Raw genomic sequence first — 14262 nt, forward strand, 5'->3', positions numbered from 1 at the left:
CCACGCGTTCGTATCACCTAACAGCATGCCAACTATGAGAAATTGCATATCATTTCGAAGTCCCGGATTTTAGCTTTCCAACGCAACTGGAACCACCTCATTCGGACCTCTATAGCTTAAGTTATGATCGATTTAGTACGAAGAGGTCAGGCTTGACAGCTTAGCAATTTCTTCAATTTCTTGTATTTCTTCCACTTTTGCATGCTTTCTTTCCATCATCTAAGTCATTCCTGCCCTATAAACCCTGAAAACACTTAACAAACATATCACGGCATCGAATGGTAATAAGAGGGGATTAAACATAGCAAATTTAAGGCCAAAGAAGCATGTTTTCAATCATAGCACAAAATTAGGAAAGAAAATGTAAAACATGCGAATTATATGAATAAGTGTGAGTTTAGTGGATAAAATCCACTAAATTAAGTATAAGATAAACCCTAAAAATGGGGTTTATCAGTGGATGTTTAGGCCTTCGTGGTCCCTTACATGTTTTTGCATTGTGGCTAGATTCGCCACATTTTTTACAGGTAACCTTGAATGTTCTTCGTCCCTTTGCTCCATCACACGCGTCTTCAACAGGGTCTGCCTTCCTTTTTTCCTTCATGGGGCAGCCTGCAGGCCTTCTAATCATGGGTGGCTCTGAAGATAGTGGTTCAGTCTTCACCCAATACTCTTCTGAGTTGACAGGTTTGATGACATGCTCATCGGTTGCTCTAAATGCATACATCTTTAGCCAAGGATGTACATATGGTTCTGGCTTATCACACCTCTTTTGAATAGCTGCTAATGCATGAACACATGGTATTCCTACAAAGAATTAAGTAGCATTGACTTTAGTACAACAGAACGCATATCTTAAACTCATGTACGTCAAATACAACATGTTATTACTATCTGTCAGTTGCCACATATTTCAAGTACAAGTATGCCTTCAAAATAAAAATAATTCACTAAATCAAGATCCAACGGAGGAAATCTCTTTACATTCCCATTAATGTAAAGAAGTTCACCCTTGTTATCTTTGACAAAACTCCCCCCATGTTGAAAGACAGGGATAACCCAATCAGTCATCTGCAATCCATAAACATGGAATAAAATGTCAAAACCAGAACACAAACTTATACAGAGCAATTTTATATTAAACAACAACTGCTCAAATTTTGATTTTCTAATTGTGATAACTAGATTAATCAATGTATAAAGTGTATTTACCACAAAATATTGAATCTTTTTAATGTTAAGCTCATATATGCATGTATTATGTCACTTATCAGTAACTGGTTTTCATAGTAATGAAGAACTTAAAAACACTTTCTTCACTAACTAATTTCTACTACCAGAAACATACACAAGGTAAACACATTCGAACAATTGCAACGATGATCAACTATACCATCCGCATCATAATAGAGAAGATATATACTAACCTGACCGGTGAAGACCGATAGACTGGCAAAACCTTCTTTTATAATAACTTCATCTGGTACAAAGCCTTGAGTCAACAATGTCAGCGGAGGTCATCGGAAGACTAGCGATTCACGTGGTGGTGGCTTTCTTTGTAAAAAACCTAGGGGAAGAGAGGGTGTTGGTTGTAATTTCGTTTTGGGGGAGGATGACAAAACTGGACATTTAAAGCCACTCAGCTAACGAAACGACACACACCCTCGTGCCTACTCCCAAAACGCGGCGTTTAGCATCATTTATAATAGGGACCAATTCGTCTTTATTGAACACGTGGTGTTTAACGGCTGACTCAACACCTTAACGTGACACGTTGGATTCCACCGTTAAGGTTTTACAAAGAAAACTAACAGAAGGACTAAAGTGACGGACGTTTACAAAAGTTGGGGACTAATTATGTAATTAAATTTTGTTGGGGACCAAAACGTCCACTTCAAAATTCCTTGGGGACCAATTTGGGTAATACTCTAAAATCAAAGTTCAGCAGCCTTACCTAGAACCCACACTCACCCCCGTCGCCTTCTCCATCGCCAAACACTCACGTCGGTGCTAGGCTAGCATCACCTTCCCGTCGGCATCCCTTCTCGATCTCGTCGGCGCGCCTCCGCACCATCGCGGACTTCTTCTGTCCCCGTCGCTCACGATCGTTCTCTTCTCGCTGGAGTACCTCAGCTCTGTCGCGGTTCTCTTCCCTTCGTCGCTGACGTTCTTTGGTGACCTTGCCGCATGCTGGACATATCAGAAATCGCTGGGGGCGATTTCTAGGCTGTTTTTGACCCAGTTTTTGGCCCAGAAAACACAGATTAGAGGCTATAAAGTGGGGAAATCCATCCATTCATTGATACAACATTCATTATACATAATTTTAGGTTTTAGATGTAGTTTTCTAGAGAGAGAGGTTCCTCTCTCTAGGTTTTAGGATTTAGGATTTCTCTTAGTTTTAGGATTTCTTCTTCGTCTCAATTCCAGGTTCAATGTTCCTTTAATTTAGTTTCTTTTCTACTTTTATTTGTTCTAATTTTCTAGTTTATCTAATTCCTTTGTTGATTACGCTACTTGATTTATGAATTCTCATGTTTAATTTAATTTTCTATTTAATGCAATTTGAGGTATTTCAGAGTTATAATTGTTTTCTTCTATTTATGTTATTGATGCTTTTAATTTAATTTAGATTTCTCCCCTTTGACTTTGGTTGAGTAATTGGTGACACTTGAGTTATCAAACTCTTTGTTGATTGAAAATTGGAATTTGCTGATTGATTTGGATCCCTCTAAAGCTAGTCTTTCTATAGGAGTTGACTAGGACTTGAGGAATCCCATTGATTAGTCCACTTGACTTTCCTTTATTTAGTAAGGGTTAACTAAGTGGGAGCAATAAACAATTCTCATCACAATTGATAAGGATAACTAGGATGGAATTTTCAGTTCTCATACCTTGCAAGGGTTTTCATGATTATTAATTTACTTTCTTGTCAATTTATTTCCTTGTTCCCTATTTCAAAACCCAAAAAGACACTTTTTCCATAATCAATAATAAATCATACTTCACTGCAATTCCTTGAGAGACGACCCGAGGTTTAAATACTTTGGTTATTATTTTTATTGGGTTTGCTTAAGTGACAACCAAAACTTTTGTGCGAAAGGATTTTCTGTTGGTTTAGAAACTATACTTACAACGTGATTATTTTTATGAAATTCTTTACTAGCAAAAGTCCGTTCGTTCAGTTCCCTAGCATTGTTGATTAGAAAAATATTTATTGAATTTATACTAACACAAATTACTAAGGCAAATTAAGATTGCACGTTGGGCCTTGACCTGAAGTTTAGTGTCTTATTAAGAGATACATACCAATTTTTGGCGCCTTATCCCGCTAAGACTTTCCTTCGTAGTAGAGCTGATTTGACATAATGATTGACAGAAACTGTAGTAGTGAAGCTTTAAGTGTTGGTTAACGTGAGATTTGGAGAGACCGTTTTATCCCTCATTTTCGTCATATGTGTTTCGGATTGATAATTAGAACTTCATTACATGTTAAGGGGATTCTAGCCATAACAAAAGGTATGAAATGTAAAGAAGCATGGATTATTGCCATTGAGAGTCCTCCACTTACCTGCTCCTAGTACTGAGGAATTCACATGCCACAATGAAAGGTGGTGCTGATGGTGCTCTACTGACATGAGAGTAAACCTTTTTTTTTCTTCTTATGGAGCCTGTTGTCACTCACGAGGACAGTTTGACACCGCGACAGAGCCACGAGTCATATTGCTCTTTCTCAGCGGAAATATTCTTTCTCGAAAGCATATCTGAACGGGGAAGGCGCATAGAGCTCTCTAGTCGACCATTCACGAAGTGAAAAACTTCCACGCTTAATTGGCTTCTACATACCCCCATATTGGAAAGTGCCCATCAAGCAATATACCCATGTGAGTTAAAATGACTATTCTTTTTTTCCACTCCAACCAATGCTAATTCATTGACATTTGTTTCGATTCTTAGTTTGTTTCCATTGTAAAAGTGTTTTATGCAAAGATATTGCGCCTCTCTTCTAATGGATTTGTATTTTTGTTCCTTGAGATTGCAATCTTTTTTACCATGTTCTAATGTAATAAACAAAATGGCGCAATATGGACAAGTGTTATGTTTCATTGAGTCTGCCTATTTGATGACATCTATGCCACCGTTACCAGCCCTAACCGGTGTAAACGTCAGCGTTAGGGTCATTTTTTTTGTAACCTTAGGATTATTTAGTTCAATTGAGGGTGGGCCTAAGTCATTGATTGGAAAATGAGCCATACTAAGCTAGTAGGCTTCAGCCACAACTTTGATGGTTTAGATTTTTTTTTACTGGTTATGAGAACATTTTTACATCATCCTTGTTGTAAATTTTTTTGTTTATGTTTTCCAAATCACCCATGTCATATTTTTTTGGAAAACAGGAGTGGGTCTTAGTCTACGTTAGAATCTCGAAAAGTAGGCCAAATGGTTTTAGTACGTTTTTTAATTCTAGTGGTAATGGCTGTGTAGTCATCGTGATGGTCTAACACTAAACCAAGTTAGCCCAATCAGTTTTGGACCGGTGAATAGTTGTCAACTAAGCAAGCCTGATCTACCCCGTGTGTGTAAACTAATCTTAAAATTCAGGTCTAGGAAAAAACTGGAAACTACCTACTATAGTCTATACCCACAAGCATGGCAAAAAAAAATTGAAGCAAAAGAGTCAGTTACATTTTCGTTGTCACCGGATGAAACAAACCGTAACTGAACTATGAGTTGTGGGAGAGTTGATCGGGCGCCAACGTTGGCGGTTGGAAGTGTTCCTGGTTACACTCCCAAGCGATAATTCAATGTGCAAGGTCTTATCTGCACTATGTATTCGAGGAAGTTTAACCAAAAATATTCGTTAACATTTGATTGTTGTTTCATAACTGCGATTCTAACCTCTATTTAAACTATGTGTTGTTAATTTTCAGGTGATCTCGCAAACTTTCGTTGTCTCAAAGTTCCTCGGAGCAGGGGAGGTCAAAGAGCTTACCGGCTTCCCATGCGACACTGAGCCCAAGTTTCCCATGCTCTCCATCCTGTGCGCGGAGGCAGTTCCAGCCGAAGACAATTAGGTGTGTTAAAAGAAACTATTTCTCTCTCAATGGACCAAATTCTTTAGAATTTTTGTTGGTTTAATTATGTATATCTTCTGTAATAGTAGATTTTTTGTTTACCGAAAGTAACAGAAACCATATTAAATGAATACCCTTAAACCTTAAAGTCATAATATTCACTATTTACTTTCAAGATGTTTCATTGTCCTTTCTAGTTCTGATTTAGTTTATTACAAAAATTGTGACACCTCCAGGGTTAAGGCCGAGTCTCCTGGTGTTCCTGTCAATTTAGCCGCCAACGGCTGGTCTTTCGTGAATTCTATTATAGGGCTAAGACCCTACGTCATGTTGTGTGTCAAAATTTGGAGAAATCACTGTCATTTGTTATGGCTAAACGGGTATTGGTCTGTATCATGCAGGAGTGCAGTCCGATTATAAAATTTGGGGTGACTACTATATCAGATCTACATTCAAAAGTGAGGAACCTTTGCGAGGTTGTGTCTCGGTCATATGCACTCATTGCGGAGATCAGAAAAGTTTTGTTGGAGCTAGTAAGGCAACATGCAGCTAGAACCACACCCAACAAATGTTTAGCGCCTTTGTGTGAGTGCGCGTCGCATCCTAAGTTTATACTGAAGACCAGTGAAAAGCCAAAGAGTGTGCCAAAGAAATAACGCATTTGTAGCCCTTGAACCAGCACACACGACGTTAATGATCCAACGTATCAACCGTCCCTTGATACCAGTTTCAACATTGATCACATGTCATTCGGTTCTAAAATGAAGAAAAGGATCAGGAGGCAAACCACTAGGAAGTGAACAAGCAAGGCTTCAAGTGACCCAATTAACATGAAATGTCTTTTCATCGATTGTGTGCAAAAGTACATTTGCCCTCATTAATTTCATGTTGACCTTTGTGTTTGGAATCTATTTCTATCAGGTCAACCTTATTAAGGAACCTTGCAAAGACGCATCTGGTAGATACACACGGGCATCAGTGGGATTACAGGTGAGAATACAAACAGAAATTTATTACAATCACCTTGCCAAGCTTGGTAAGGACATACAACTGGATAGTGCGAAGCTAATGCGAATTACAAGTGATCGCATTCCGAAAGTAGTTATTTATGCATGACCCATGATGTAATGTTGTCTAGTTGTTAGCATCAAAATTTAAAACTATTTTAATTAGTTCATGCATTGCATTTGTTGTTCAGGGAATGAATCTGGTGTCGCCTGGAGTCCGTGAGATGGGACTTGCAGAGCTGGATTTAGCCGTGGCAACATACATATTCACAAATGATTTTCCACCAAGGTAACCTTATACCATTAACTGTGGCTTCCTGAATTACATAGACGGCGTTCTTGTATTCCTCTTTTGAAATTTGAAAAATGGCCTCATGGATCCCATCTGGTGATTCATTCGTTTATGACTATCATGTACACAAGTATATTCCTTTTTACAATGAAGTTTATCCAACAGTTTTCCAATGTAGCCATGCCATGGGTGCGAAAGGTCGATTTCAATGATTTGGATGCACGTGCAACCAAATATTTTAGCTACTAGCTTAACTTGTATCTTAGTTATGCCAAATTTCGAGACACTGTGTAGGCCGCTGAATGGTGTAATTGACATAATTTCATTTTTCTCATACCAATACCGATGTCTTCCTTTTCTCCCTCAGTAAAATCCTAGTAGATGTTTGGGAATGCAACGACAGTAGAGAAGCCTTATTAACTCTGGTGCTGAGGGGATAGATTATGGAAGACTTTGTTTACTAAACCTATGTATTTATAAATTAGCTATGAATTACAGTTTATTGTGGGTCTATTTCATGTATGTCCCTTGCATTTTCACTAAACCTTTGAGCCGGCATTTGGTAATCATTATAGGTGTTGAATGTACTGGTGAACATGTTATCGCAGACTACCAGAAGTCAATGCTAGTTCCTTTCGGCCCCGATAATGGTAAGTATATTTTTTTCTTGAAGAAACTATGTTGATTCATTGCTTCGTATTTAGTGTATCTCTCCACGAGGAGAATAAAGTTGTCTTTATAAGTGTGACCATAATGATATCTTTGGTTAACTTCGTGTGTGGCAAAAAATTGTAAGCAACCCACATTGGAAGGGCGTACAATGTCAGATGGTCATGTGCAGATGTTGAGACAAATACACATGCGATCCAGAATCGACAAAGTGACATGGGCAATAACCTTGACATAGTTTGAGCATGTATGTAAGATGGTCATGTGTAGTGCTTTCGCATGTGTTATATTAGATTCCTGATTTGTCGTTTTCAACACAGATTTACTAGCTGATGTGGGCCTCTGGCCACTGATACCTAATGATAATTGATATTATCTATAAGATATTGATTTATCTAGACTCGCTACCTTGATCAAACTAGAATGAATCACAAAAGATTGCAATGACTTGAGTGGTAAATTTGTAAAAAAGATGTGAATCTTATCATAAATTATTGTTTTAACAGTCGTGACAAATAGAATTTGCACTGCTGATATAATCGATATCATTTTGTCATATTCACAGGCCCTATGCCTTGAGGGATTGACCCCTTGCACAGTCATGGCTATCATTCCTCGATGTCAAGCAGCCAAGCTTCCTATAATATGAGATTGAAGACCTAACGGTCCCCCAATAGCAGCGCGGATCATAAGTAGATGATTTTTTCCCGTTTTTGATGCATACGGATAATGTGCAACCTTGTACAAAGGTTTTGATGAAACTCTGCAATGTACTAACATTATTTATATTTTGCTATCATGTTCAGGATGGATTGTGGGTTGTGGGTATCACAATGAATGATACATGAGGCCCTATGGGAGGACTACGAAGTGCGGGTTAGTAAATTTTTAAATTTAATAGTCACCTTAACTTTATCATTTTGGCCACATTCACAAAAATAATAAACGAATTTTCTGTAATTTCATTTGATGATATTTTGCCCCGTAGTCTGTTAACAAGAAGGCCCACATGAGATTGGTTGTGGACCTGGTAGTGAAGTCTCATACCCAATCGCGAAGGATGTAGTGAGCAAATCGCTTGCATATTAGCGAAACAAGTCAGCATAGTGAAAATTTATAGGTGAACAGAAGACTACTGAAATACGTCATGATGCAATATTTTGGGGAGGTTTTCTTTTAGTTGTCACCGTCTTAATAGAATATGATTCTATAATTAAGTTGCCTATATGTTTTGGTTATGTATTGGCCCGGAAGAGAATTTTTTATGCATTTCTTTTTTGATGTTGAAAATCATTAGACCTTGAAGTCGAAATAAGGGCTCCTTTTGTGTTGCTATTTGGATGCTGCTATCTTCAATTTCTATTCAGATGTGCCTTGGTAGACTTTGCTATTATGCCCGATTTTTTTGGTCTGCAGATTTAAACTACATATTTTGTAGGAGAATTATCGTATGTAATATTTGTTGCCTTTTTTGCGTGCATAATCATATATGCCCTCAAATATTGTTAGACATAAGTGTTTTTGGTTATCACAAGTGGCCCTAACTTCCTATAAGAACTTAACAACATTATCATATGATCATATCGGGCCATTACTATCCATGTCTTGATGTTTTCAAAATACATAAAAACTAGAAAATGGTGTGCTAAATTTCAGAGTAAATGTCATGGTTCGGATTCTGGGCTACATTTCTTCCGTATATTTGCAATTTTGGCCAAAAAATTCTAAATGCCAGCCGAAAGTCTTTTGCTTTTTATTCTTTTTCCTTATTCATGAATGGTTCCCTTTTTTCTAAATTTCGTTTAACTTTTTTTTTGTACACATAAATTATATTTATCTTTAAAACTAATATAATCAAAGTATGATATTACATTTTTCTGCTGATTTTTCGTTGTGAAAGTTGTCATAAAAACCTTGATGAGTAGATGATAAAAAATTTGTTGTTCATTTAGCTATATCAACGTATTCCTTTTTACATAGAATATAGCTATAATTTTAGTGTGTTTTTCTAGTGTTTATAAAACAATTATTCCTTTTGAACTACGGTTAAATTGATTAGACCAATTACAAAATGTAAATTTATAATAAGAGCGATTTGATAATCAATTATGAGTCAAAATCTTGCCTAAGTCTTGAAGTTGAATGATAATGTTAAATACTTTGTAGAAATTTTGGGTGACAAGAATGTTAGTCATGATGAGAAAAAGTTCATCACTGCAAAATCGGATTGGATGCCTAAAAACAATCTTGAAAATAGTAAACTCTTTTTATAGCCCACACACTACTGATTATGTTCTCTGTTAATAATAAAAGTATGCTACAACCTTAATTATGTAGTTTAACACTAATAATATCTGTTCCACTGAGTACTTTGTAAGTCACATATAAACGTAACGCAAAACAAGACAAGAAACAACCATAGTTGCTACCTATTCACTTCTTAACCCTATGTTTTGTGAATGCCCTGTAGGGTAGTGAAACTGCACGACTCAAAATAGCGATCCTAACCTATTGGTGGAGGAAGACCTGCCTACCATATTCTGCAATCATTTTTAGCACTTTACAGGTCATCATTAATTCAAGGCTTGCTAATATAAAGTAGTAATTATGAAGATTGAAATTGCCGTTTGGCTACAACATATGAATATTGAAGATGCATATCTCAAGTATCCACTGTTGAAAGGCGTCACTACTCAGAATTTTGAAATGGCTTGAGGTGACAGCGACCACAGGTTGGGTTGACCTGACAGCAGTGACGGGTTGTTTAGGAACTTCTCCTTGATGAGTAAAGCAACTTGGAGAGGCAAAGAACTGTTATATGTGTTGGTTTTCCCATGAAGAAGTTGTCGTTGCCATCCCTTGGGCTGAAAATAGGTACACCAGAGTGATTCACATTTGCTTTGACCGGGATCGGGATATATGCATCCGAACTAAGGGAGTTGACCAGGCCAAATAAGCCCTCTCCACCTACACTTTACTCGTTTTATCTCCACATATTAAGAGTGAATCATCGCAGTTATTGGAATTACCAATCTCAACACTACTAACATGCAATAATGACCATAGCATTAAACCCCAAGCATGAAAACTAATAAACAGCAGCACTATACTAAAAGTGAATTATTGCATTTATTAGGATTTACCAGTCTCAACACTACTAACATGCAATAATGACCAAACCCAAAACCCCAAGCTTGAAAACTAATAAATAGCAGTACTATACTTAAAGTGAATCATAGCAGTTATTGGAATTTACCAGTCTGAACACAACTAACATGCAATAATGACCATAGCATTAAGCCCTAACCATGAAAACTAATAAATAGCAGCACTATACTGGGTATTGTTTGGTTTTATAGAAAATAAGAGGAAAAAAAATGATTGAAAAAAAATGAATGAAAAAAGGTATTTTCCCTTGTTTGGATATCAAAGAAAATAGGAAGGATACAACATTTTTTTCTGGATTCCACCGAAATTTTTTTGCTTTCATCACAAGCAAAAAAATAATAGAGAAAATATTATCCTTTATGTATTTCTAATACTACCCTTAGTTATATTGTTATTAATAATTATTAATATAAGCTTAGTTTTTATACCTTTAATATATTATTATAATAGAGATTCACATTTAAATAATATATATATTAGATAAATAATTTAAATTAAATATATAAAATTCTAATATCTTGTAATATTTATAAAATGCAATAAAAATAAATAAATAAATAAAAAATATTTACTTTATTTTACGACAAGAACAAATTTACTGGTTCTAGGGGTGTTCATGGATCGGATCTAATCCGCATATCTGCGGTATTTATCTGAATTCGATCCGAAAATTGCGGATATCGATCCGATCCATAAGGTTATCGGATCTGATTCGCAAGATTATCGGATCAGATTACGGATTTCATGTAGGAATCCACATATCCGCAGATCCACAAAAATAAATAAATAAGTAAATATTCTTTTTATATTTTATTTCAACTAATAATGATCATATATGTTGTATTATTTTATTTTTATTATTTAAAAAAAGTATGTTTAATAATATGTTAAGAGTAAACATGCTTAAAAGAGTAGAAAAATAGTATTTTGTTATTATTTTTTAAAAGAAAAATAAGCTTTTTAAAATATTTATATATTCTACGGATATATCTGAGATCCGATTCGATCCGATCTGCAAATGTGTGGATCGGATTGGATCCAAGCTAAAAAATTGCGGATATTGGATCCGATCCGATTCGCGTTCACCCCTAACTGGTTCACATATAATACTTTAATTTACATATAAGGTAGATAGGAGTATTACATAATTTTACTCTATTATGATTTTCTCTCTTCTCACTTTTCTTTCTATGCAAACAAAAGAAAATTTTTTCTATATTTTCTTTCCATCTATTTTTTCTTCATCCAAACAACACATAAAAGACTCACTATTCCTTCCATTTTTTTCCTCTTATTTTATTTTTTTTCATTTTCTTTTCTTTTATTTTTCATTATTTATCTAAACAAAGTGTAAAAGTGAATCATTGCAGTTATTGGGATTTACCTGTCTTAATACTACTAACATGCAATAATGACCAAAGTATTATACCCTAAGCATGAAAACTAATAAACAGTAGCATTATACTAAAGTGAATCACTGTAGTTTTTGGGATTTACTAGTCTCAACACAACTAACATGCAATAATGACCATATCATTAAACTATAAGTATGGAAACTAATAAACAGCAGCACTATACTAAAAGTTAATTGCATAGCAGTTATTGGGATTTACCAGTCTCAACATTACCAAGTACTAACATGCAATAATGACCAAAGTATTATACTTTAAGCATGGAAACTAATAAACAGCAGCACTATACTAGAAGTGAACCATTGTAGTTATTGGAATTTACTAGTCTCAACACTACTAACATGCAATAATGACCATAGCATTAAACCCCATGCAATTTCAACTAATTAACAGCAGCACTATACTAAAGTGAATCATATAGCAGTTAGTGGGATTTACCAATCTCAACACTACTAACATACAATAATGACCAAAGTATTATACCCTAAGCATGAAAACTAATCACCTTGAGCACTATAGTAACATAAGACCCCTGACCTATAATACATTAAACATATACCCAAATAAACATACCTTGGGATGCTTCGGTGGTTTACGTATCCAAGTCGGCTTGCTTGATGATGAGTCCCCGACCGTGGTCGAAACCCCTTATCCGACACAAATAGAACCATTCTCCCGCTGCGACATGCATGTCCTCTTCGTGTGACCTAGAACCAAGGTTGTGAGAACCGGATCGGTCAATAAACCGATGAGGTCACTGATTCAATAGTTCACTGGTTCGACCGGAGTTCAACCGGTTTAATTAAATATTAAATAAAATTATTAAAAAACCTAAAAATAATTTTAAATATATAAATTCAATAATTTCTAACTTAATAAAATTTAAAATTTCACATAATAAATTATCTATAACTTAATATTAGAGGTTCACAAACAACTTTAAACATCAATGTTTATAACTAAAAACAAAAAAAACGCACACAATGACAAACACATACTGTTCTACATTTAAAAGAAACAATTACTAGCAAGTTTTCAACTAATCAAAGGTGCAACACATTACAAATCATAATCATCATTAAGTGTTCCAATATCTCCATCATAAATAGGTAATCCAAAGCCACCATCTTCAGAAGTACTACCAAAAGAAGCTGTATTTGAAGAATCAGCGACATCAGGCAAATCCACATCAACTTCCACATCTCCTCCATCTAATAAAAAAAGACCAAAGTTATAACTTTACGACATATATCTTTAGTAAATGAAACAAGTTTTTCTATTTCAATCACCTTTAGGATATGAAGGCATAGCATTATCCGTGTAAATTAAATTTTCAATGCCTTCGATGTCTCCATTAGTAAATTCAGGATCATCTTCATTCGCCATTACCCAGAAATATACTATGTCAATGCTTTGAATGTCAATTGGATCATAATTCTTCTTCTTGTGATGCAATCTAGATTGAAGGCGTAGATTATAAGTCATATAAACAATCACTTAGCCTTTGATGCTCTAATCGGTTCCTCCTCTTTGAATGGATTTGTTCAAAGAGGCTCTAGTTCCTCTTACATCCGGATGATGAAGATGTTTGATGAAGAAGATGAATCGCCACTTTTTGTAAATTATGAGCACTCCCACCGTGTAGCCTCCACCACTCACCTACCAGATCTGAAAGTCAAACATCAATTCTCATTCAGTATTTAAAAAACCTTCAAAGTAAATTGAACTTAGAAATAGAATAACTTACCAGGTTCGAGTCCCTTTATCGCTCTCAAAGCACTTTCCCTTCCAAAACTTTCTTTTCGATCTCGATACAACTGTATCTCTTGCATTGCGGCAACTGAGTCATCACAAAGGGTGTCAATATCAAATAAATCAAGTAAAAACCTCAAGATATTTGCCTTCTCAACAAACCCCTCACTATAGAAGAAACCTGGATTCAAAAAGTAAGCTTCTGCATGGAGGTCATGCATCAACAGACTTAACAAATGACATACCAGCACGACAATAAACTAGAAAATTAATTAACGTACGTTGCCTTTGATCAGTCCAGCCATCTGCCATCAGTGTACAACCAGTGCTTTTTCACGAGCTCCTATAGCCTTCAACAAGTAGTTGACACTCTTTCTTAAGATCGGCCAACAAATGAACTCTCATTTCATCATATGACGGTCCCTTGAAACCAATTCCAATTGCAGCAATGCCGTCCAAAGTAGGTTGAAAGTAAGGTGATTGAATTGCATTAAATGGAATACCTGCATCAATGATCCATTTTGCAAGCCCCAACTTAACCTTGTGCACAACTTGTTTACTGGCCAAGACACTTTTCAAAGTTGGTTAAGAGCCTGGCGTAGTCCTTCCCTTAAAATAACTTCCAATTGGAGTAGCAGCAATAGTTCTTTTCTTTCCCTTGTCTCCCATTGTTGCAGGAGCTGGATGTTCTACAGGATTAGGCACTTCACACTCTTCTTCCGCTTGTGTTTCCATATCATAACAATCACTTGCAAATTTTCTTTTTTCTGCCTTTTCTTTTTGTTTTCCTCCAAAAGCCTTTTGAATTGAAGTTCAACATCTTCAGTTACTTTCTTACAAACTTTAATTTGTCCAAAATTTTTTGCAAGATGATATTTCATTCTATA

The 14262-nt window shown here is 35.8% G+C and overlaps 1 protein-coding gene across 1 annotated transcript; it reads right to left on the bottom strand.

Moving 5' to 3' along the window:
• Positions 1 to 12682: 12682 nt before the first annotated feature.
• Positions 12683 to 14262, bottom strand: LOC148543998 (uncharacterized). The gene is made up of 3 exons (XM_088498813.1): positions 14151 to 14262; positions 12913 to 13053; positions 12683 to 12834 (listed from the first exon to the last, which is right to left on the bottom strand). The coding sequence occupies exons 1-3, from the start codon at positions 14254 to 14256 to the stop codon at positions 12683 to 12685; spliced, it is 399 nt and encodes a 132-aa protein (XP_088354939.1). The 5' UTR covers positions 14257 to 14262.

Source organism: Arachis ipaensis, chromosome B9 (genome assembly GCF_059453495.1).
Source record: "Arachis ipaensis isolate K30076 ecotype BB chromosome B9, ASM5945349v1, whole genome shotgun sequence".
In the NCBI taxonomy this organism is placed as follows: Eukaryota; Viridiplantae; Streptophyta; class Magnoliopsida; order Fabales; family Fabaceae; genus Arachis; species Arachis ipaensis.

Bases quoted from the DNA above. Each gene is read 5' to 3' on its own strand.
- LOC148543998 (XM_088498813.1), bottom strand. From the start codon at position 14,256: ATGAAATATCATCTTGCAAAAAATTTTGGACAAATTAAAGTTTGTAAG. The intron at 13,054-14,150 runs AAAGGCAGAAAA...AGAAGAATTATG, and splicing joins TTTGGAGGAAAACAAAAAGA to ATCCAATTGACATTCAAAGC. The intron at 12,835-12,912 runs GTGATTGAAATA...TTTTTTTATTAG, and splicing joins TATGCCTTCATATCCTAAAG to ATGGAGGAGATGTGGAAGTT.